The 26,631-nt window shown below is 41.8% G+C and overlaps 1 protein-coding gene across 2 annotated transcripts in view; it reads right to left on the bottom strand.

Moving 5' to 3' along the window:
* pcdh15b (protocadherin-related 15b) overlaps positions 1-26,631 on the bottom strand; it is a 362,569-nt gene that overhangs the window by 161,613 nt on the left and 174,325 nt on the right. For both annotated transcript variants that reach the window (XM_078163506.1, XM_078163507.1), the window contains 3 exons: positions 15,652-15,784; positions 11,560-11,639; positions 7,416-7,509 (listed from right to left, as the gene is read on the bottom strand). In XM_078163506.1, coding sequence (XP_078019632.1) covers positions 7,416-7,509; positions 11,560-11,639; positions 15,652-15,784 — 307 coding nt within the window. The remainder of the gene's footprint in view (positions 1-7,415; positions 7,510-11,559; positions 11,640-15,651; positions 15,785-26,631) is intronic.

Raw genomic sequence — 26,631 nt, 5'->3', positions numbered from 1 at the left:
TGAATACCAACACATCCCTAAGCCACACTGGTGACATGTTTCTTCAAGTCAATCAAACCCACACCATCCTGCTGTCAGAAATAAGAAGAGTATAGCATTAGTTTTAAATGTCTATACAACAACAAAACATTGTTAGAGTTTGGCGTCTAGTCTCCGGCCTTATCGTTCCCCGCAGATATGTTTAGATATTGGGGAGTGAGCAGCAGTCCTGATGCAGGGCAGCAGCAATATTAACAAGGCAAAGGGAGAGCTGGGGAGATTTTGCAGCTTAAATAGACTGCCAAATTGGGAGGGTGTGTTTTGTAGATGACATATGGGGAGTGACGTATGATGTGTGTGTATGAATCACTGCAGCTCGAGCTGATTGCCTGAAATAGCTCGCAGGCGTCGGTCCATTTCAGTTAAAACACTGAAGTTGCAACTGCCTTAGTGTGGCGCTGGCGTCAGTCACATTACTTATCCTCAGTTTTATTGTCCTTACTTTATCCAGACCTCCACAGACAAAAAGGGTGACAAAGAGGGTGGAGCTGATTGACAGGTCACAGTGGTCACAGGGTAGCCACGCCCTAATGCATACCGTACTTTGTCATCTATTTTACTCTAAATTGGACCTTAATTGACAAAATAAACGTCACGCTGTGTGGAGGAAGAGCTGAAAATAGCAATTGAGACCATGAACTCATCAGGAAAATGTTTACTGAGGTAATAAATCAAGTAGGGACATTTTCTCATTGTCTTCTATACAATCAGAGTAGTGGACCAGTGGAGTCGCCCCTGCTGGCCATTAGAGAGAATGCAGGTTTAAGGCACTTTTACATTGGCTTCACTTTTTTTAGACAATCTGTGGCTTATGACAATGCCATTTGTTGCCACCGCTCCATCTCCACCCTTACCACCTTACAGCCAATCCCCATTGAAAGCGTTTATGGAAGTGTGTTTGACGTCCATCCCTCGAGTGTCTCATCTAACAGATATGCTTCCATTTTATTAAATGTACAAGTCCAAACTGATTTTGTGTTCCTGAGACGGCCCCTGCACTTTATCAAACTTCAAGTCTAGTTTTTGGACTTTAATGAAGCTTAATCTGCATAGACAGCTGTTTAAATCATACAAATATCCTGCTGTATATGTGTTCTGAACTCATTAACACTATCTACATTGATTTAACAAGGCTCCCAGTCTGTCTGAGAGCATGCCTGTTTCACTAAAAGCAGATTCCCCTCACACACTACGGGGGGGCGAGTAAATAAAATCAATTCATCAATACATAAAAAACCCTGTTGATTTCTTTTCCATGGAGCCGAGATGAAAACTTTTTGGTTTAGTAAATTTCTGCTGTTAGCCTGGTGAAGGCAGGTTAGCACTGTCCACTCAGCTTCTCAGCAATTGCTGACGACAGAAGGCTGTATACGGAAGATGGAGTCTGCGTGGATTGGATGACGGGATGCTTACGCACCGCTCAAATCTCACTTCTGCCTTGCGTCCAATGGGGAGTCCTAGTCTAACATGTACAACATTTTTGGAGTTGTTGATTTCACAAACATAATAAATGAGAAGTGTCTCTGACTAATACATATTAAACCAAAGTTGAAAATAGTCTCAAATAAATACACTGTTTACTCCTAATTGAGTAATGTTCATTTAAAACTGCATTGCCCAGCTGTAACTATATGTATGTGGGCCGTTTCCAAACAGTCATATCTGAATGTATGGGTTTGAGGCCACATAGAGATGTTGAAAAGTATTGTAAGAACAATAAACACACTGGTTCTCTAATGAAATGTTAGTAAATCTGTGAGTGGATTTGCACATAAGAAACTTCGGTACTAATGCTTGTCAGCAATTAGCATACATCCCTACCTATGAATGGCCAATGACCACCATATATGGAGGTGCTAATTACTATAGGTACTATAGGTTCACAGGTGCATCCTGTCAACCTGTGAACATGAGCAAACAAAGAAAGAGAAAGAGAGAAAGAGAAAACTTGTCCAATGCAAGGTGTTATCAGTAATGTGACAGGGACAGGTAAATCAAAGGCCATGTAATGAGGTAACAGGTGCTGTTAACTCCGTGTCCTCTGTTGTGAGAACCATCCAAAAAGTTAAACAAAAATAGCTCTATGTGAAACTTGAGTATACACACACACACAAAGAATCACACCAGCTACAGGAAGCTCCTCCCAGTCACAGCTCTCTGCTGCAGAGGAGTGCATTGCTTCCATCATCAGAGAGACCTGTCTGTCAGTTTGCCCTAAGCCTCAGCATTGTTCGTCACTGTTGTCAAATTAAACCATGATTAAAACAACTTAATGCAGGCGGTCTAATGTAGGCAATAACCCACCGTTAAGGTTAACAACAAGTAAGATAGTTACACAGTTTCCCTCCAACTTGTTTTTTTTTTCACTGCAACCAAGTGACCAATGAAATCTTGCCAACTAATGATCTTTTTGGTCAAATGACCTTTGGTCAACTATTAGGGGGCAGTCCTAAACTCCAGGGTTGCATTATAGTCTTGTCGGGCAGAAACTGACACCCACATTGGCATTCAGATTAGGTCTCATAATGCCTCTTGAATCTTGAAGATCGGAGCTACTAACATATCGATGAATGCCGAAATACACGTAAATGTCCTTCTGTGTAAACACTGTGGGGGGTCATGCAAGGGCTGGAGCCTATCCCGGCTGACATTTGGCAAGGTGTGGGGTACACCCTGAACAGGTCGCCAGACTAACACAGGGCTGACGCATAAGCCCCTTTTACACTGCCAGATTTTCTGTGAATGTTGGGCCATTTTGTCGGCCAGCTGCGAGCGTTTATACACACAGAGCCGGATTGGCGAGTTGATCCAAGGCGCCCAATTTTCCACCTCGTAGGATAGTCACATTGGCAGAACCCTTTTAGTTTAAACAGACCAAGGCGGCCTTCCGCAACGGGAGCTGCTGTTGAAGACTTGTGGGAGGAGCTGTTGATGACGCCGCACGTGTGAGCCACTGGCGGTGGATAAACAGGAAACAGCTGATAGCAGGAATTAGCGAGCAGCTAGTAGCAAGAGGGAAACGCAAACCTGACAGACACTGTAAAGACGAGCAACTGAGGAGACAAGGAATTGCGTGCCCTCCTTGCCCTCGCAAATGAAGAGGCCATTAACCGTCAGATGATGGGGACGGTAAAGAACGGGCCAATTTACGAGAGAATCGCCGCCTGACTAGCCGCGGCTTCCCTCCCACGTCACTGTGTACGCCACACGCTGAGCTACACATTTTGTTACTTGCTCACGCCCACCATTGCCCCAAAAAAGGTGCATTCTGTATGAACAAAAGTAGGTAAGCCGCATTTTGCCGCACTCCCCGATTTTGTTTTTATACTGCCAATGCTGATAAAAGACTGATTGGGCTTTCCTGTAAATTTGCACAATTCCTATCTAAAAAGGGCTATAGAGACAGACAACCATTCACACTCACATTCACACCTACGGACAATTTAGAGTCACCAATTAACCTGCATGTCTTTGGACTGTGGGAGGAAGCTGGAGTACTCAGAGAAAACCCACTCTGACATGAAGAGAACATGCAAACTCCACACAGAACTTACCCTGGGTTCAAACCAGGAACCCTCTTGCTGTGAGGCGACATGCTAACCACTGCACCAGTTTACATACAAATTCACGTTTCATGAATGAGACACATTGTTGGTTTTGAGTCTTTTCATGGGATTTATTGACATTAACACCACCCTTATTCTATAGGCTACTTTTATCTTTATTAATGTAGTTACAGCAGTGGTAATTTACACAGTATGTAATGGCAGAGACATAAGCTGATTCACATAGCAATGCCAATACAGTACTACAGAGTCCATCTGACAACACCACACTGTCCTGCACAAAAGTTTAAGTTGCATCCCGCAAGTAGAATGCACAGTGTCCTTACAGTGGAGCTGGTTTACTGCACCAGCTTGTAGGGCCTTCAATCTGTGGCAGTATGATGGATTCACTGGCCAAATAGCCAATTAGGCACTTTGTAGTCTGACACTCTCACAACGGGACATTTAATAATAGGGGACACAGACGTGTGTGTGTGTGCACGCATATGAAGACAACCCAAGGCCTTTCGAGTGATGCTGATTAATGGGCCCGTAGAAGGCGACTACACCCCAATCTTCTCTTCTCCTTTTTCTATTTCTTTCTTTCCTTGTCTTCCTCTCTGTCTGTAGCTCACACACCTTCTCTCTCTTTCTCTCTTCTTCCTGCTCGTGCGAAATATAATGGAGTGTCAAGCAGAAAAATGTCCAAACTACTTTTAGCCATTTTCAGACTTAAAGACCTTTGGGGCACAAAGATAATACACTAATTGTCAAGGTCTAGAGAGCAATTGACTAAGTATATGTGTGCATGTCTGTGAGTGTGTATGTGTCAAGAGTCCTTTCTAGAAGTGTGTATGAACACACAGTACAATTGTTAAGGTAATAAGAGCTCCCTGAACACCTCTCACATCTCTCTTCCTTCCTCTTTCTCTCAAAATTCCTCCCACTTGTTCTCTCCCTTCATATTGTGTGCGAGGGAGTGTGTGAGAGAAGGTCAGAGTATTCAAATCAGCATTTTCTCTCCTCAGAGGGACCTTAAACTTTACCTTTTGCTTTAATTGACATGTGGGGGAGGGGGGTCAGCGAGGAGGAGGAGAGGAGACAAACTTCTTTTAATGCTAGACTAATAGATGGATGATGAGGGGGAGAAGAGAAAAAGGAGCTGAAAGAGGAAATTGTTGAAAGCCAGAGGAGAAGAGAAGGATGAAAGAGGGGAGGGCAGGAGGGGGGGGACTCCATCCAATGTCTTCATTTGACTTTCATGTGAGGGTAACTGAAGATTTGACTTTTAAAAAAGGAGAAACGAGGAGAACACGAACAGAGAGAGATGGAGAGAGTGACTCTGATGACCTGTGATCAATTAGGTAAGTGAGAAAGTCAGGAAGGGCACGCAATCCATCTTTGCGAAATGGCTCATGCAGCAGAGTAAATAAGATTTTTTCACCATTTTGTACAGTTACGGGCTGATTCAGACCACATCCACACTGAGCCACAGTTTATGTGTGAAAACAACATGCATTGACAGTTGTGTTTACAGGTCGTTCAAACACTCCATCTGCATCGAAATGCCAAAACAATCAAGAAACTATTCAAATCTCTGCTTGTTTTTTTGGTTTGAAAATAACACTTGCTACAAAGTTTTTGCACTCGAGAGAGTTGGATCGTAAACTACCAGGATCTAAACATGAATGCATAAAGTGAGTGCATGTAAGGATGAGACAGTGAGGATATTTTCCCACCCGTGACAACAATGACGCTAAATATCTGTAGAGCACTTTGATCTTTAATGTCAATTTTTTAGATCGTCCCATTCCTTTTAACAAAACTTAACAGCAATAGTTGGTATTGCTGTGGGCTCTTCTCCCCTGGGGTACGCCCTCTGCCCGAGGATGACCACATCTTCCTCTATCATAATTTTGGCTTTTTTTGGTTGCTTAGTATTTTACGAATTAAGCTCCATTTCCACAGAGCAGTTCAGTTCGGTACACTTTTTTCCCATTTCCACTGTGAAAAGTTGTGGATGGTACCAATGGAACTGTTCCGTACTGTCCCCATTTTTGGTCCCCCCTCTGTTGGGGTACCTAGCACACAGATCTGCTACTAAAAAGTGGAGCTGTGAACACTGCAGTCTGTTGATTGGTCAATAGCAGACGGTCACTCTGCTCAGGGCTGAGCTGTGGCTGAAGCTTGAAGTTCATGTAACCACTGTTCATACCATGGAGAGTTTTAACTTCAAAATGAAAGGATGTTCTGCACCGTTCTGCAACGTTCTAAAAACCTGCTGGTTCACACCAGTGCAACTAGATGAGATGGTGTATCATCTCTATGCAACAACTCTCTGTACTTCCTCTCTGATTTCCAGCTTTTCAGGCTTATTTTGTGGCTGAATATAATTTGTAGTTTCTTAAAGCATGAATGAGGATAGTGATAGTAGTGTAGTATTTGTAGTAGGGATGAAGCGGCGAAAAACATAAAATGACCATCAGATGGACTGTATTCGTAATAAATACACTACAATAATATAAATAATCAGTGCCAATTAATCAGTCAATGAGAACGTGTGTGGCCTGCACATGTTCTGTCCGAAACTGGCCCGGCTCGTCCCTTTAACTGTAATTATGAGCCCGAGCCCGGTTTACACCAGACATTATTTTTAAGGATACGAACGTGGACATTGAAGGTTGACTCTGGTCTTTCTTTCCATGGCAAGCCTTCGTCATGTGCCTCTTAAGTGTCAAGGTCCCCATCTTTTTGCTGTCATATACCAGCATCGTGCTGCACTTGGTACAGTCGACGAAGCCAACACCCCGGTGTGTTAAGTAGTTGGTTCCATAGCCTAGGTCTATTATGAGGAGCCCCACCTGTCTGAGCCCGAGGATAGTGGCAGGAAAGTACAGCCTGGTTCAGGCAAAGAATCTAAGCTCTAGTGTGGGGGGCATAAACACATACAGTGAGCATCAGCAGCAGTGACCCACTGTCCAACACCGGCACATCATGAGAACAGCAACAGAGGGCTCAGTGGGGACAGAGGACCTGCTGCAGCAAGCGAACCAGCCATCTGCGGTCATGACTGAACCATCGAACTTCACTACAAGCTGACTGGCTGTAGAAACAGGTGACGAGCTTTGTGTTCTAAAACCAGCCGCCGGCGATTTGACCAGCTGAGTTGCAGATGACACCATCAGGTCACACTGCTGCAACTTTTCTCTGCAACGTTCTAAAACTGTTTTGTCTCGTTGCGAATCTTTCGTCTGAAGTGAGCATTACATCTGTAATTTGTTGCAGTGTGCAAGCTGAGAATTTAAGCTACTGGGGAGTGAGCAAAAACAAGATTTTTGTAGGTTTATCAGTGCTCAGTTAAAATGTGTAAATCTGTGGATAATTGTTTAGTCCTACTTGGTACGTGGATGACTAATGACTGTTTTTTTGTAAGTGCACACTTTCATGCTACAAGGTCTGCTCTATCACATGTGACTGTCGCAGTTTTAAACAAAAAGTTGAAGGCCAGATGAGCCTCACTCATCACCAAAGAATTTTTTTTACTCAGGTAGTAATTTGTTTCATTATTTTTCATTTTTTTAAACAGCTTGACCTCTACTCAGGGTTTCAATTCATCATTACAAATAGATTTTGGCTTGTCATTTTAATGGTGATGGTTATTATGATTACTATTAACGCTGAATGAGACGTTTTTCCAGAAAATTGCCTGTGATATCCCTCTTTCCACACAACACCTTCTGGCAGCCACTCAGTTTAATTCCACTGGGAATGTGAAACAACTCAAGTAAAGACAACCAGTTAATATCTGCGCGGTGCAGTTCAGTCTCTTACCCCATCTGGGTGTCTGTCTGAAGCTGTGACCACCAGGGTATAATAATCCAGAGACTCCCTGTCCAGAGGCTTGTCCAGGACCAAATACCCTGAACTGGAGAAAGAGCACACAGAGTCCTGTTAACACTTTAGGCATGGGCTTAAAAATGGATCACAACAGACAAATAAAAAACACAGGACTTTGAACAGCAAACACAGCAGAACTGGGTACTGTGGTGTAGCATGTGTTGGTTTTCATACCCAAGAAGTTTCAGTTCATAAGTCGCTGTTTGCAAACCATCATTCTCACGCTGATCCTGACAGCTAATTGTGACTACTTTCTATGCTAACTCTGGGAAACATTTGGATAACTGTCTTGTTTTCTTAAAATGTTTATCCCTCTTTAAATACACCACTTTGGAGAAAACTTTTCAGACAGTTGTGAGCACTGATAACCACTGCATGAAAGCTTTTACACCCAGAAGTGTATTTCTGCTGTGATTATGGGCACTTTGCTGATGCAGATGACGCCTCATACCTACCAGCTCACCCACAATGATATGAGGGAACACCCTCCAGGGTGCTGTTGCTATAATGGCTCAGGCAGTGATGTGTCATAAAAACCCCGCTATTCTTAGGTAACAGCCTTTTCACCAAAATAAGGAGTGTGTGTGCTAAATACTTAAAAACTTCCGTAAGATCTTTAAATCTGAACACTGATTAATTACTTATTAAAAAGAGACTTTATTATATTTTACTAGCCAATGGTGATTACAGAAAAGGTCTCACAACATCAACATATGAGTTTATTGGTGCATATCTAATACTGATATGTACTGGGAGACCTGAAGTGTATCCAATACCAAAGATTCCAGAGGGTGAGAGGCAGGGTACACCCTGGACAGGTCACCAGACTATCACAGGGCTGACACATAGAGACAGACAACCATTCACACTCACATTCACACCTACGGACAATTTAGAGTCACCAATTAACCTGCATTTCTTTGAACTGTGGGAGGAAGCTGGAGTACCCAAAGAAAACCCACGCTGACATGGGAAGAACATGCAAACTCTACAGAGAAGGGCTCCCCCACCTCGTTTAACTTTTTCCCTACTTCGTGACTACTGTCAATCTCCAGAAAAGGAACAGAAACACCAAACCGAGAAACCTCACTAAGTGGCCTTGGAACTTTGGTACGTCGAAAGGGCCACTATACATATCATCTTTAAATACACCTTTATTTTTGAATATCTCCGTCACCATCAAACAGCACAAGACAGATAAAAGCAAGCAGCCAAGAGAAAGACGATGAGGATGTTTACTCCCCTTTTGGGTGTAAATCAGCAGTGTGGGAATATTTTGGCTTTCTGGCAAAGGATGGGTCAACAGACAAAGCACATGCCATACGTACACAATGCTGTTACAAGATTAAATAACCAGGAAACACAATGAACCTGGCCAGGCATCTAATTTCACTAACTTGTCTCAAGTACTAGTGTTAAACACTGAGCATAATGCACATTCTATTTTTATTTTTTATTTTAATGTACATTTTGATTTCTGGCGTCACAGTGGTGTGGTGGTTAGCACTGTCGCCTCACAGCAAGAGGGTTCCTGGTTCAATCCCAGGAGGGAGCCCTTCTGTGCGGAGTTTGCAAGTTCTCCACGTGTCAGTGTGGGTTTTCTCTGTGTACTCCAGCTTCCTCCCACAGTCCAAAGACATGCAGGTTAATTGGTGTCTCTAAATTTTCCGTAGGTGTGAACGTGAGTGTGAATAGCTGTCTGTCTCTATGTGTCAGCCCTGTGATAGTCTGGTGACCTGTCCGGGGTGTACCCTGCCTCTCGCCCAGTGTCAGCCGGGATAGGCTCCAGCACCCCCCTCCCCCTGACTCTCAAGAGGATAAGCGGTTACGAAAATGGATGAATGGATTTTCATTTCTATTTCATTTTATTTTATTGTTTTATATTCACATACTTATATTTCATAGTTGTTTTCTTACTTCTTTACATTGGAGCAACTGTAACAAATCACAACTTTTCCCTCGGGGATCAATAAAGTATTTTTGACTCTTATTCAAATTGTTGCTTTTGCTACAGCAACGTAGCTGCTTTGTGATGTCAGCAAATAAAGTGTCACTGTCCAAAGAAGAGTAATATGATGAAACTTGTGATTTACACCCCAAGTGATTATATAACTGATAGACAAAAACAAATAGAAGGGGAAGAAACAGTAAGCAGCTCCTTGAGTCATGTTTTTATAAAGCACAAAGTGGGAAATATTAATATGGTTCACTGGTCATATAATCTCAACTTACTCATTGAGCACAATTCAGCAATCAAAAATGTCCAAACAGAAGCAAAGAGATAAAAGTCAGATTTAAGGGCAAATGATTAACGCATAAGTTAGAGTCTTCTCTGGAAGATCAACAGTATCAGTGCAGACTGTCTGAGACTTCTGACCAATCAAAACCAGCAGAAGCCTTTGATGTCGGCCGTGATTGATTACACTTTTTATTTTCCAAGAGAAGATTTACATAATGATTGAAGTGTTTTTAATTTAAGCTACTTTCATGAATTAGAAACCATCTGAAATGCACATTTTCTCCACATACTGACAGTGTGTGTGTGTGTGTGTGTGTGTGTGTGTGCTTGAAAGTGTGTGTGCATGTCTGCGATTATGTATGGGTGTGTGTGTGGGGATGTTAAGTGGTCTACAGAGGGAAAGATGTGAAGCTGTTTTTTTTAATTTCTAACAAAGTAAAAAAAACGTTTCATGTGTTTTTAGGGATGATTCATAAAAAGCAAAGTCTGAGTGAGCACATGTACTGTACACACACACACGTCTTATTTCTTAAATTTACACCACACATTTTGACACATTTTCTTCACATGCCCACTGCTCTCAAATCAAACATCTGCTGCGACATGTGTGGAAGACCTACGATAAATCCAAATGTTCAGGATGAACCCAGGAGAATTCAAATTTATTTATAAAGGAAGCTGATAAACCTCCTCAAAGCTCATCACTGGCATCCCATGCTGATGCTGGCCCCTTTTATTTCTGTCTTAAACTAATCCGAATCTTCTGGCCGTTAACGTGTGTTCCTTCGGTGGCAGCCACCTTGCGAAATGGGCAAATACCAGAACGGTTCGGGTGCTCTCCAGATGCGCTTCGGTGAGTATTTAACTGAGCCAAATCTGCACAAAGGCACTGAAAAATCACTTCATCCTGTGCCAATATGAGGCGGCACGGCATGTTGCACTTGTGCGGTGGAAAAGGAACAACTTGGCTTGTCCTCGTAGTGCCATAATGCACAAAACACAGCTGAGGCACCCCAACATTTTGGCACATGTTGGAAGATTTCACAGTGTCCGACAGAACAGATACTCCTAGAATGCAGAAATTAAAGCTCTTTAATTCATTTTAATCTTTGCTGTTATGAATGACTGTGCAGGGGACTCCTTCACTTAGTCCTCTCCTTTCGTTTTAAATCCGCTTTTGTCCGTCACTCTTGTTCATCGCTCCCTTCGCAGCTCTTTCTAACACTCTGTCGATCTTTTACTCTCTCCCTGCCCTGCCCTCTTATCTCTCTTTCTCCTCCTCTCCCTCCTTTCTTTCCCATCTTTATAATTCCGCCTCTCCTCCTGCAGTCTTTCACCCTACTCTCTTTTGTTTCTCTCTCGCCTCCTCCCTCTAGAAATGTAGATAGGATCTTTCCCCAGCATAAGAAATGCATTTTTAATGAGCAATAAATGAATAAATACAACAAAAGCCCTCAGAGTCTGTGTGTGTGTGTGTGTGTGTGTGGGGGGGGGGGGGGGGGGGGGGGTCTATGTGGGAGAAAGTATGGGGGTGTTTATGTGAAGCCCTCGGCAGAGCCGAGGATATAATGATATAATTAAGGCTGCTTCCAACCGACACACACCCACACACGCAGACGATAACTGCATACTGCCATGTTGTACAGTATGGACAAACTCAGATGGGACATATACACATCAAGATACTCAAATAAGAAAAAGGGCGCTGCTTTAGCTACTGAAAATATTAACTTCAAGAAGCTCCAGAGTTTTGATCCAAAATGATAAAATACTATTTGTGTGTGTGTGTGTGTGTGTGTGTGTGTGTGTGTGTGTGTTGTTGTATGTGTGTGTACTTACTTCTGCTGTAGCGCAAAATGTCCATGGGGGTCTCCGCTGTGGATTTTGTAGGTGATGGGGTCCCTCTCCCGATCCACTGCCTTAAGAAGTAAACACAGACATACAGCACTCTTATTTAAAACATTAAATTCTACCCCTAAACACAGCAGTAATTTCCAGCTAAGCTGGAGTTACAGTTGCCAGGGAGTACGTGTAAAGAATGTGGAGTAACTCCATTAGTAGAACAGTTACAATTTGATCTATTAAAGATATTTAAGATTTGAAAAAAATAAAATAAAATCCTCAGATTGAGTCAGCTGTAACTCCTAAACACTATGGTTACAATAAATCAAACACTTTGCCAACTTTCAACGACCTCTGTATCATAACAATTTTGATAGTATGTGCAAATCAATTCTGATAACCTTCCCTCCATCTTACCAGCTCCCTGATCTCCGCGCTCACCTCCCAACTCAAAGAAATACGCCATCTAGCGGATATTTACTGGCTCTAGGGCTGTTGCTTGAACTACAGATTGTACTTCTACATATTCGTATGCCCGCCACCACGGACACAAAGAGTATAGAAGCAGATCCTACGGTGAATGTGCCAGGAAAGGTAGTATCGGCACGGTCAGTACCTGGAGCTCGCATAAATGGAGTCTGGGTTTGTTGAAGGTTGCAGTGCTGTTTGGGCTGAGAAAGCCATGTGTAAGTAAGGTAAAGGAGGTTGTTGGGTTGGTGTGGGGAGCAGTGAGAGCTGGCATTAGGGGAGTGTGTCTGGGACGCCAGAGATCACTGTCTAGCCTCCTGGACGTGTCGTGGGACCAACTAGATGAAACACTGGTGAAAGGAGGTTCCCACCTGATGACCCCAAAGTCGGGTTAGTTATCACTGCTCACTGGTCTGTATAGTTAAGCCTTGCCATAACAACTTATCATAGGGCTTAGGAGGTTATTCACTGAGCGCTGATCCTTTATCTAGAGCACAAATTTCTTGTGTTTATTTGAACAACCAGCTTTGTATCATAACAATTTGGACAGTATGTGCAAATCAACTATGATAACCTTCCCCCCCGATCTTACCAGCTCCCTGATCTCCGTGCTCACCTCCCAACTCAGGAGCATACATCATCTAGCGGATATTTACTGGCTCTAGGGCTGTTGCTTGAACTACAGACTGTGCTTCTACATTTTTGTATGCCCACCACCACGGACACAAGAGTATAGAAGCAGATCCTATGGTGAATTTGCTAGGAAAGGTAGTATCAGCACTGTCTCTACCTGGAGCTCACATGTACGGAGCCTGGGTTTGTATAGAAGTAGTAGAAGAGTATAGAAGTAGATCCTAAGAGAGGCTCACTCCTCTCTTTCTCTCAAACTCAGATCACACTCAGATCAAACAGTAAAACTAGGTAGCGTTGATCAAACAAACCAATATTCTGTTACTGTATTGCCTATTTCTCTCCTAAAATGTCTTCAGGAACACATTTTAGTGCACTGTTTGGCTGTAATATGAGAATTTGTGACAAAGAAATGGGCACAAAACTGAGTCCTGTACTGTAAAAACCGTGGCTGAAGAAACTGAGATCAGACAGTTGAACTAAGCGGTAGAGCCCTGCGCGGGACTGTTTTCTTCATCCCGCTCCTGCCCGCTCCCGCTGAATTCTGACCATTACTGCCCGCAACCACAACGTGTGTGTTACACTCCCGCCCGCTCCCGCAATGTGTATGTCCACTCCCACCCGCTCCCGCAAAATTCTGAGAATTTATGCCCGCACAATAATAGAGATGCATTGATTTTGTGTCTTCTCCCGTCCCGCAGGAGAAAACACGTCATTTTATAGGCTATTAATAAAGAGATTCATGGGGTTGTTTGTTTCATTTCCCTGGCCTGCATGTCTTTTGACGCACTGGTCAGGAATAGCACTCCTATTTCGTTGTTTTCATTTAGTTTTTAATGAAATAAAGGCTGTTTCATATTCTATTCTCCTCCTCTGTATTTTATTTGTTTTTCTACCTTTATATAATCACGCAGTGATTGAGGTTAAGGTCTCTTTTCTAAGAGAGACGTGAATAAGAAACATTAATGAGATAAAGATAAAGCCTATGCTCAATAACACCGGCATCATCACGCCTCTTTATGTAATTAACAAATAGCAACGAGAGTAGGCTATGAGTGGCTCAAATAACACTAATAAAAAACATAAAATAAACAAAGTTAACAAATGAAACAAATGAATTTAACAAATGAATCACTTGGCCATAATACTGCTGTGGAGGAAGAGAATGTTGCTGACCAACTGCGGTCCCAATCCCGTGCGTCTCTCTTCCAAGATGCGCCCACAGACACTAAAGGCCTGCTCTGAAGGCGCACTGGATGCGGGGATACTGAAGATGAAACGCGCCAGCTTTGAGAGTGCTGGGAAGTAGAGGGCTCAGTGCGCCTTCAGACCTTGTTTGAGCTTCTTTTCCACATCATTTGTTAACTCCATCCTGTCGCTATAGGCTACATCCTGATCCTGCAGTGTTTTTTTTAGCCGCCCGTACCCGCCCGCAGCAAAGTTCAATGCCCACTCCCGCAAGATTTGGGTCCCGTGGGACCCAGTCCCAATGCAGCCCTCTACTAAACGGTGTTTATTCAATGTGAAACAGGATTCTGTTGCAGCTTTGCCTGTTTCACCCCAAATGTTTTGAAAAGCATATTTAAGCTTACTGTTTAACTGTAATTTGAGATTATTTGTTACCACCCAGCTGCAATTTTGTTTCCTGTGGAAAAATGGCCAAGCTTACACCACCCACCAGTGGGAGTGTTTACTGTTACGGTACATGGCAGTGCATTCTTGTAGTTGTAGGTTTTCTACCTCTTGAGCACAGCTCCTTTTCTCTGTTTTCACCACCTACAAAAGCATATGCGTCTTTCTCCTGCATAGACAGCCCAGTTTTATGAAAATACCACTTTTCCAGCAGTGAAATACTTCTTCAACAGTGTGTGAAAACTTGCGAGACATTGAGAAGCTGAAATTGTCAGCTGATGTAATGACTGACCAACTCAAGTAGGGAGCTAAAACTTATCAACTGATGGCTGAAATAGTTGGCTACTGTAAAAGTGATGGATAACAACTGTTACAGCTAAAAAAAAATGACAAAAGTGATTGAAACAGTTTGCAAAACGTAATGGATAAATGTCTGAAACATCCCATTTCTGCTGCTCCAAATGTGAGAAAAATAGCCTGGGAACCAGACAAATCTGCAAGCTCGTGTTTTATTTGCTCGGGCAGATGTGTCTGGTCCTCCTTTGGTTCAGACAGATTTCAGACCAGTCACAACTATTTATCTAATGTGGTACATGTTTCAGATGATAAATGCCAAATACTTGTTGATGCCATTGTTGCCTTGCGCACCCTCATGCCAGGAACAACGGCAAGCATAAACCTAGCTTAGTAAAGAGGAGCGCTACTGAGGGATCTTCAAGAACAACCAAAATGGCTGCAACTGATGTAGAACTCTCTGTTGAAGTACTATTTTCAAATTTCCAACAGCAAAACAGGAATACTCGTTTACAGACATACTGATGCGACATTGTCACAGCTCATTTCTGCACACGTTAGTCTGTTGACATTTCTCTGTAGCTCAGATCTACATCAGGTTTTGTTGCTCTAATTGGTTGTAGGTCTAAGGCTGGGTATTGTTTAAAAAAAAATACAATACCAGTACCCTTAAAATGATACTGTTTTGAATAGAAAACATAATTTGAAGCCTCTCTTTTTTTCTAATCCATTCTAATCAATACCCATCATGTGAATGGAAGCTTTCAGTAATGTAAAATGCCACCAGACGCCAGAGATGTGTAGTATAGCCATACTTCCGAATGTTTTGGTGTCATTTCAGTTTGAGTTGTCATTTGAATTTAGTGTACTCGACAAATCGACAAATGTCGACAAATGTGAAGCAATTGTGTGATGCTATCATGTCAATCTGAGGAATGTTTCCAGCACCTTGTTGAATCTATGACAACAAGAATTAAGGCAGTTCCAACCCAGTACTAGCAAGGTGTACCTGATAAAGTGGCCTGTGAGTGTATAAGACGTGTGTGTGTGTGTATGTGAGTGTACCTGCAGATTAAGCAGTATAGCTCCAGTCCTCATTGCTTCACTGATCTCCAGGTTGTATTGTTGCCGGGGGAAACGTGGAGGGCTCTGGTTGTTTGGAGGCAAAACTTCGATATAGACCGTAGTAATGGATGACCTAAAGAGAGAGAGAATAAGACGAAGGAATGGGTTAAGGCGTATAGGACAAGCAGAGAGATTACAAAGACAGATAGAGAAACGGCCTGTAAGAGGGAGGCAGATAAAAGAGGAATAGCAGCAGAGAAATGTTGGAGAGGGATGAGAGGAGAACAGGAGGAAGAGAAGCGCTGGAGGGCAGCACAAGAGGATAGTGGGTAAAAAAGCAGTGTCAGGGAGGGTGAATGGTCTATTATTTAACTTTTAACTTAAGAGTGTTTGTTTCTTTGCACTTCATGCTAAGTTTAACTAATCGATAATAGCGTGGAGTCAACAACAGTTTGAGTGGCAAAGAGAGTAGACAGTGCTCTGCTGCTGGGCTTTCACAAACGTCCTTTTGCAAGGCTTAACGTTTCTATTGTGCGCTTTGACAAACTTATCCTGCCGTTTCAATAATTCATTCATGTAGAGGCTGGTGCTGTTTCACCCAGAGAAAACATTTATCTTTCTTTTCATTCATTTAAATAAAAGTATGTCTGTATCGAGTAACACTGTCTTGTTAGGGCATCTTGTTAGGGCAGCATTATTCCCTCAGAATCTCAGCTGTTACTTTAAGACGAGCCGAGCACGATAACACATAACCTTTACTATCCTATAAGAATTAGTAATATTGAGGGGTTTTGCACATGTCCAGAAACAGAGCTGCAATGATTGGTGAATTAACTGAGTTGTTGTCAATTGTTAAATTAATCACTAACTAATCTGATAATCAATTAATCAGTTTAAGTTTAAAATAACAATATGGCTGATGGCTGATGGACGATAGCCAAAACCAGTGTTTTTTTTTGTTTTGTTGCTGTAGTGTTTTTTGTTTTTGTTTTTATCTATTCACCATATTGTGCCAGGTAAACAATGAAATCTCCATTATTAAAAAAAATAACTGCCACCGACTGCTAACAGCTAACGTTAGCTAGCTTTCCTCCTGCCTGTTTCAAGTAGAATTTGTTGTTCACAATTTAGCATGGGGAAATAATATTGTGCATCCTCTGACATACTGAAAGTGAATTTACAGTGTTCTTAATCTTGAAGGTGTCCCAAGGAGGATCTTCGTTCAACCCAAACACGTTTTCTATTGTCGCTGTTAAGCCCATTTCAGACCAAAGACTCATGATAAGACGAGTTGAAACAGTCAACTTCTTGCAATGCGCCATTCAGCAACCTTCTAAAAACCTGCCAGTTCACACCAATGGAACTTGAGGAGATGGTGTATCACCTCTATGCAACAACTTCCTGTACTTCCACTCTGATTCCCAGCTTTTCAGGCTTATTTTGTGGCTGAATATAATTTGCAGCTTCTTAAAATATGAATGAGGATAGTGAGATACTGGCTACAGTTACATTTGTGGTAGCGATCAAACAGTAAAAAACCGACACCAGCACACTGTAAGGACGGAAACAGAGGGCTCAGCGGGGACCGAGCACCTGCCGCAGCAAGCAAACACACCATCTGCAGACATTATGACTTGACCAACGGATTTCACTACAAGCTGACTGGCTGTTGAAACAGATGACATGCTTTACGTTCTAAAACCAGCCACCAGCGATTTGACCAGCTGAGTTGCAGGTGACACCATCAGCCGGCTTGAGTCGAGCTCAGACCGGCCAGTTCACACTGCTGCAACTTTTCTCCACAACAATCTAAAACTATTTTGTCTTGTCCCGAATCATTGGTCTGAACTGAGCTTAACGTTAACCAGCATCCCTCCTTCGAATTTTAGGCAGGATCTGTTGTTCACACTGTAGCATTATCAGGGAAACAACATGGTGCTTCCTCTGACATATCGATAGTGAGTTTACAGCATCCTTCATCCTGAAGGTGTCCCTGGGAGAATCTCTGTTTGTCCCAGACACGCTTTCTATTTGCGCCGTTGGTCTTAAGCCCTGCTCTTTAGCTCGTGCAAAACTGATATGACACAAGAGAAAAAACATCAGCCACTGCCATCTGTAAATGTCATCTCATTTGCTAATAGGTTCATGGCAGTCAAAAAAGTGAATACTGGGTGATACCGATGTTGGGCAGAATAATCAGTAATTTTTTTTTTTTTTTAAGAAAAAAAAAGCAAAATTGTCTGATTCCAGCTTCTTAAATGTAATTATTTTCTGAGCGAATCTGATGACGCAACAAGCGAAACACGTTGTTCGCTCCTTTTGTTGTTAAACATTTTTGAATAAACTTTGTGTCAATCCTGATATTCTAGTGTGCGCTGGAAGTCTTTGAACTCTTGACTGTGATTTATCCTGCACAAGCTGGCACCTAGAAGAAGCACTGCGCCGCTGTGCACAGGGATTTACTATTTTTTTAGTAAACTGAATATCTTTGGGTTGTGGACAAAACAAGATATTTGAGGACGATATCCTGGATCCCGTTGCATAAAACCACAGCGCAATCATTAATTGTAAAGAGGCTGAAAGAATGCAGCTTTGGAAAGTTGAGTGATCCTCTGTTGGTCACAATCATAAATTGACTTCTAAGTGGGATATCAGCTGCTCATCATTAAGTGTGTCCATCGGGTTCTCCCGGTCATTAACACTCTTCTCGGGATGCTTTAATTTTTCTCATTAATCTCCATAAACTGAACCATGCGATTAAGATGGAGTCAGAGACTTTGTTTTTTGTCCTTACTTTTATCACTAAGGTTCTTAAGAAAGAACCTAAGTTCTTTAGGGAACTTTAAGCATTTCCTTAAGAATAAGACCACGTTAAGGAGAAAACCTTAAATCGTTAAGCAAACATTTTACCTGAAACCTTAAGGAGAAAACTTAAGCATGTTTTGTGCAACCAAATTTTTCAAGTACACCTTAATTGGACTTGCTTGAGAGCTTTGTGCAACCACTGATCAATATTTTTCACCATTTTCTGACATTTTTTGACCAAACAACTAATCAAATAATCAAGCAAATAATCAACAGATTAATAAGTAATGAAAATAATTGTTGGTTATAGCCCCACCCAGAACTACATTCAGTACTTAGTAGAGTGATTATGCAGATGACTATTGAGTACAGCTATTGAGCAAGGTGAATTAAACCAACTGTGGATGAAAAGTGGATTCAGAAATTCCTTAACAGGTCAGGAAACTTGATTAAAATGACGGAAATAAAGAAATAAAGATTTTCATAAAATAAGTGGGGAAAGGATTAAAAGTAAATTAAGGCAAAGAAGAAAAGGGAATTACATTGATTTTCTAATTTACAAGGCCATGACACCAAGAGAAAATGTATTTGTAGCAATATCTGACAGTAGATTGCTTCACTTTGTAAAATTAAGTCTTAATTACACAGTGTTTATTTCCCCTCTATAAATATCTCTAGCTGTTCAATAAGCTGGATTCACTGACATTTTTTAATCAACATAACACTTAGTCCAAAAACAGCCTGTCACTGTAATGACCTACGAATGACAGAGCTGTTCATTTCCAGCCGGTAAACAGCTTGTGTCCTTGTGTCAGTTTTTCTTCCTGAAAATATTTGATCACCTGGTTTACAGTTGTCATGTTCACAGAACTACAGTTTTCAGCCCCTCTGGCAAATTGACTGCCTTACATAATTGAGAGATAAGAACATACTAACTGCAAACTGAACTAAGACCCGACTGGAAACAGAACTGACATCTGCTATACCAATTATCTTAGACAATTCAGTCATGTATTTTGATCCTGGACACCACCTTCCCACAGGAACGAGATTCAAGGGAGCTGGGACTCTCAATAATGACTTCAAAATAAAACGCTCCACTGGCAGGGAACAGGACTTTGTGGAGATGATGGCACAGGATACTTTGTGAGAGCAATTTCTCTGGGTTATATATTACACCACTCCAAATTTGCATTGATAAAAGCAAAGAGAACAAAAAATGCTATAAATTAATTGAGCAGATGTACCCTGAGACCGATTAACATTCATCTCATAGCTAACGAAAAATATCTCGCACCTCTTCCAAAGAGGTCAAGCACAAAACTCCTAATACATTTTATTTGATATTCACATTATTATATCAAACCCACCTTAAAGTACAACCGAACCTTTTTACCTTTAAGTAGCTTCAAAGTTAGAAAGATAATGAAGCTGAACACTGTATCAGTGTGGAATATATACCATATATACTTTATCAGTTTGTTAAACACTGTCAGCGGAGCTATATGTTTAAATTGAGTTCAATTTTCACGGCACTGTGTTGCGAATATTCTAGACTAATTGAAGACCATTATGCATTTTCCAAGTATCTTAGAAAACTTTGGGATCACCCCTTGAATTTAAAGGTCCAGTGTGAAGGATTTAGTGGCCTCTAGTGGTGAGGTTGCAGAACTGAAAACACTCCCAGGTGCCAAACATGTAGGATGCAAAACAACGAATGGCCCTATCTAGTGGCCATTCTGGGCTACTGTAGAACAACATGATGGACTCTGTAGACCTGAGGCCTGTACTACAAAGCAGGATTTGAAGTTAGCGAGGTAACTTCAGGGTTTTCAGTACTACGAAGCTGGTTCTCTTTTTACTGGGATAAATTATCGTGGTAACTTATGCTGAACAACTTCACAGTATCGGATCTGACTAATGGGATCACTGAAGAAAAAATATCCATGGACAAAAGTCTGGAGTCTCAGGTAAAAAACAAGTAGCCTATATATTGTTAGAGGACAGTAGAATAATTTAATTGTTCCAGTGCTCTATTTCCACTGGTTTTAAAACAGAGCTTCTGACAAACACAGAGAACGCTTCTTTTACACTCTGATTCCATCACTGCAGCTCAAAATAACATGAGACACCTACGTGATGAGAACTGGGATAAAACAGATAATATTTTATTAATAACTTCATCCATTTTAAGATTACAGTTTGTCGTTTACGTCCCACACCAATGACATTTTACTGTGATTGTTAGTTTCAGGTGATTAGTGACTCCTGCCCTATCCAATAAAGTGATGCTGGCCCACATGAAAATAACAGTGGCTGAGAGAACATCATTTGGATGAAAATGTCACATAAGGCAGGAGGAATGTCTCGTAACTTGATGGAAAAATTCCAGTCTTAGGTTTTGTCAAATTGGTCACTACTAACACTTCTCAGGCTGTGTCTATGTGTATACAGATAGTAATAAAAACACATATTGTCCTCAAGGTTTTGCTCTCTTCCACACACAAACAGAATTATAGGTCAATAAAACAGAGACTTTTCAAAACACCTCCTAAAGTGCAGATTTTGGACATGCCCATTGTTGCTTTGTGTAATGAGCACCCTGCAGAAACAATAACAACAATGGCCGACTACCGGCTTTTACCTTTTGTTTCCACTGCTTGGTCTAATGACTGCTTCACATTTAAACTTAGCATTGCTGCACCACTTCACAGACGACCAGATGCATCTGCTGAGCCCAGTGTTATTTAGTCCACCTCAGCGACCACCGTTTTTAGTCCACCAGAAAGGACAGTTTTGGATCAGGCTCAGTCGAACCAGCAGATGGTGGGACAATTTCGAGAGTGGGACTGTTGTCGATGAGGTGTGCAAGGAAACCTTTCACATGTCCAGGGCATGACTTGAATCTTTGAGTCGGCTCTTTTGTTGAATTTTGTTATATTGAAAAGGCATCAGTGGTGCAGGGTGTCTACAGATATAACTAAGGTAATTTTAATACTTTTTAAAGACCTTTTTAATACAACCAAAAAATGATAACAAATGGTTGAGTTTAAGTTTGATGTGTTTAATGTAATAAGAAAACAAAATCACATCGCTGTCATAAATACTATATATTATTGCAATTTTTCGGTCTGTCCAATGATTGTAAACCGTCATTGGGTCCATCAGGCTGGAGAAATTTATGCAGTACTGTGCCCGAAAAAATTTAAGACCCATGGAATCTAAAATTTAGGCAATTTAAGACTTTTTAAGGCCTTAAAAATAAGAAAATTTAAGACATCTTAAGACATTTTAAGGACATGTAGACACCCTGTGGTGATGTGATCTCTAGTAGGTGTTTTGAAAAAGGTAGGCTGTAAACTTTAAAATCTTTTTGCAATGCATGTATTTTCATTTTAGTGTGGACAGAGATATTTTGTAACAACTGTCGAGTGGACAGTTTTTAAAACAGAAAGAGATTTGGTTTTAAAAAATGTCTGTATACATGTAAACAGAGCCTTAATTACCAGGTTGGAAGAAGCCCAGTGACTCCCAGTTTCCCAGTGTTACCCCCACATGACATGAGTGATGTTTGGCTTTACTCACCCTGATTTTCTGGGTAGGAAACCACAGGGATTTAGTTTGTGTTCCTACTTGGCGAGAGTGCTGAGTTTCAGCGGGGAGAGAAGGGAGAGATTAACTCCACTCAAACTGGATCATCGACTGAAAAGCCAAAGAACCTCGGGTCTAAACAATAGCCCACAAAATCTGTTTACGTTTACAACAATAAATAAATAAATTATAGATAAAGGCTGAAAAAATGTAAGCCGCCAGAGAGAGTGAAAGCCAGTGTTTTATTAAAACAATTCAGATGGCATTATTGATGAAAACCGATTGAGGGGCTGGAGATTTTTCAGTCGTGGTTGCTACTGTAGCTGGGGCTTCTCTTTCTTCCATTATTTTCCATCCTAAATCTCTGTCTACCAACCGAGGCATTTCCTTCTTTTTAAAATCTCCCTATTTCATATGCACTATCCATTTCAAGGCCATGCTTATGGGTTTCTACTTGTGCCATGCACACAATCACAAACCCACGCATATGCACATACAAACACTAACTTGCACATCAAATGCTCAATAAATTAAGTGAATGGTTGGCAAGCAGCAGCCTAATGTTTCTGCTGTTAATCAAACAACTGACACAGTAACTGTAATGGTCTCTCAACAGTAGTTAAAGTGGCACTTTTACTACTAAGTCTAATGTTACTACTACTGCTATTAATCTGTTAGCATACATTCTGCATTGCAGTTTTAGAAGTACATGTAATAACATATTTGGGGCTACAACTTCAGGACTGTGTAGACTTGAAGCTTGTAGTTTACTTAGTAACACCTTCCAGCCATGGGGTTTTTTTATGTGTAAGAGGACAACTGAAATTAAGTAATTACATAACAGTAACAAATCGAGCCTGTTTGCTGTCTCTACCTTTAATGGCCAGACTGGTGTGGTACTCGTTAAGCTTGACACAGCCAGAGGAGGCAAAATCAGCCACAACCAATAGAGGAGAAGTGTGTCGTATTTACATGTTTTTTCACTGAGACATGGCTGTTTTTCTTGCTGGAATAGTGCCATGAAAGTTTAGTAAGGAATACTTTAGTCAAAAACTTCCATTTGCAGTATTATATTTGGTGGTATGGCTCTGTTCTAGGGCCTCTCTGCCTTTCCTCAGGCCTATGCAGAAAGCCTGTTCCACACGCCAGCATGGAAAGCCTTAAGGCAGGGAGAGCACACCTCTCCGCCCCTCTGAGTGCTTCGTGGAAAGCCTACAGCGGAGATGGCAAACCTCTCTGCCCTTCCACGTGCCTATGTGTAAAGCCTTAAGGCAGAGAGAGCAAACCTCCCTGCCCTTCCTTGTGCTTACATAGAAAGCCTGCAGCAGACAGAGCAAAGCAAAGACCGCCCAGGAACAGAACAGAACAGCATCAATGACAAACAGAAATGACATTGATAAGTGAGACACAGCATGAAAAGGAGGAGCTGGGTGGAGGAAGGTTGCAAAACAGCTTGCAGAGGAAGCAGCAACAGTAGGCAGGCCAGAGCAGTTTAAACAGGGCGCCCTGAATGAGATTCACCAAGTGGTTGCATAGAAAGGAATCATATGATCTATCAGCTGACTCCCTTCCATCAATCAGCTGCTCCATCAGCTGATTGGGCTGTTTGAGCTCAGCTGACGTAGCTGGGATGTGAGCTGAGATTGACATCATGTCCTGTCTGAACTTAAGATATACTCAATTTGTTTCTTACCAAGACATTCTTGCATTTCCTGCAAGGATAGTGACATGAGAAGGGTCTGCTTTCGACCAAGACATTGCTGCAACCAAGTGTTTTTTGTCCCTAAATGTAACCATGTTAACCACAGCATTATTGAAATGTAAGGAAACTTAAAGTTTCAACATATTATTTTATAACGTACAAATGTAACGGATCAGTGGTTTGCAGAGACGTGCAATGCTAACATTTATTCTAGCGACTGAGTTCTCGTACCACCTCTATATTTTACTATACGCCTCATACGGTGCAGTGCAAAATGACTTCTTTATCTTGATCTCTTTCTAGCTATTTATCCTATCACATCTCTTCTCTCTGGCGGTGCCCTCTTTTCACTCATACCCTACAGTTTGATGAAAGTATAAATGAGACCCCTGAGCATAAGCTGTTTTCAGTATTCTGGGGTGCATCTATCTAGGCCATGCAAAAGCACTTCTAATCTGAATGAAACATGTATCTCAAGGGTTCTTCAACAGTCCCAGCAGCCTAACATGGAGATGTAATACTCACAGGCTGAGATCCAAAGTCATTAAAAAATGCTGTCAGTCATGTCTTGTTGGTGCCCACCAGGAAGAGGACACACAGCTCATTTTGGGCCCTGACCCATAGTTTTAACAAATCAGGTAGCAGAGATGGATATTGATTTGTTATGTGGGTTATGTTTTCAGCTGAGATAAACAGAGGGTCTGGGGAAATTTGGGGACAATCTGTGAGCCGATCACTGGAACCACCTCAATCTGCAGTGGTTCACATTCTGTATTGATTTGGCAACTACATAGCTGGAGCCATATACGAGATGGCAGGCAATTACTAGGTTTTTATGACTGACAAACATTGTTAGGGAGAGCAATCCATTGCAGTTGTGACAACTAAGCCATTATGTTTTATCATTTTAACACAGATACAAGTGAGCCATGATAATCAGGTTTGTTCTACTCTTAAGGTGCTATGTGTTTTGTGAAACTGGGTGGATTTATTAGACACAGTGAAGTGATTCAGTTTGGATAAATCTGAGGACGGCTCACAAGTCAACTGTTGGAGCAAATTTAATTTGTGTTGTTTCATAAAGTTTTGGGGCTTCCAAGTGTCCAAGATGCTGAGCAGACTCAGAGACTTAATTATTGGTTTTAATTAGAGACGTCCTGGTGTTGATCTAAAGGATTGGGTTTAAGCCTGATTCTGTCTTAACTGTTTTGTCCTCGTCAGCCTGCTGGTGTTGCTCCCCTCTTACACAGCCAGGCTCTACATTGCGAGATGCTGCATATGTGAGTGAAAATTAGAGTGTGTGAATGTGAAAAATCATTTGGGCACACCAGTGAGTGACTCTAAGGTCAGACATTGAGGTTGCCAAAGTGCAAGGATACTTGAAAAACCCGATTGCGACATCCCTACTTCTCATAACTATTGACAATTTACAACTATCGCTGACTTACCATGATTGAGCAACTGTGGCTGACCCCCTGATTTTTGATTTTGAGGTGAATTGTCCCTTTAAATTTACCATATTTAGCAAATTCACCCAACATGATTCACTGACTGACCCATCAGCTGTAGTCTCTGTGGTGTGTTGAAGTACAGCATTTACCAGGAGTCATGAAGTGTTAGAAGAGCACTCCGGCCATTTTACACATCAAAGTCTGTTTACAGGTGTCGGGGAGTATTACACCATATGTGAAAAATGTTGTATAAACCCTTTTTGTGGCTGCAGAGGTCTGATAAACTGTCGCAAGTGATGTCACTGAAGTTTGAAAATGAACAAAGTCTGGTGGTGTGGAGTTAGACAGAGGTGAGCTCATGGACCTCTGTAGCTCTCTCTTCATCTCCGCTTACAGTACATCTTACTGGGATAACATACCTGAATCTCCAATTGACCAGCTGGTGGTTGAGTTGTATTATGGTCAAGGAATAAGATTGCATGGCATAAAAAAAAACAATTTAGGCAAGGACACTTTTAGCCGATGAAACCACCAACCATCTCAGACAGTACTCATTTCGTTGACGAAAACTTTTACGAAAATTTTTCATCAACAACCATTTTTCCATGTCAAAAACGAGACAATGACGAGCTAAAGATAGATCTTGACAATATAAACTAAAACGAAATCTATGCATCATTTTGTTGACGAGACAAGACGTGACGAAAATGTTAGCTATCAGACATTGAAAGCCAAGAACGGCTGAGCTTGTTATTAACTTCAAATGCCGAATGAGTGACAGGCTGGCAAACTCCAGTATATAGTCTGAACCAGGATGTGTCACTAATCAGCAAAAACACTCACAGTGGGGCAGCGTCAGCCATTGGTATAAGTTGTAAACTGTAATTCAGCAGTAGACAATCAGCCATGTGTGTCTGACTGTGGATGATGGAGCTGCTGAATGGATTTGTGGAGTTTGTTAGTTGCAGCGGTGGCTGTTAGCAGCTCTGCCTTTAGTCACTGAATGGCAGCAGAGCAAGCAGCCACTTGCCGCCAGACTTCAGAGCTCTGCCTTTAGTCACTGAATGGCAGCGGAGCAAGCAGCCACCGGCCGGCAGAGTTCATAGCTCTGCCTTTAGTCACTGAATGGCAGCGGAGCAAGCAGCCACCGCCCGCCAGACTTCATAGCTCTGTCTTTAGTCACTGAATGGCAACGGAGCAAGCAGCCACTGGCCGGCAAACTCCACTCAGTCCGGATTGTCTCAAGAAGGTTTATGGGCTGATGCTGCTTAACAGGCAGGTAGGAGGCTCAGTTATCTGTGATTACTGTGCTGCATTTCAACAATCTGAACCCAGATCAGATTTCTCTGACACAGATAAAAGTTTAGTTTTAATCACCAACTCTGTGAGACATGAGTTTGAACCCCCAGACTAACCTGTTGCAGTTTAAGA

This window comes from Epinephelus lanceolatus, chromosome 21 (assembly GCF_041903045.1).
Source record: "Epinephelus lanceolatus isolate andai-2023 chromosome 21, ASM4190304v1, whole genome shotgun sequence".
In the NCBI taxonomy this organism is placed as follows: Eukaryota; Metazoa; Chordata; class Actinopteri; order Perciformes; family Serranidae; genus Epinephelus; species Epinephelus lanceolatus.
This window is presented reverse-complemented; position numbering and strand designations above follow the sequence as displayed.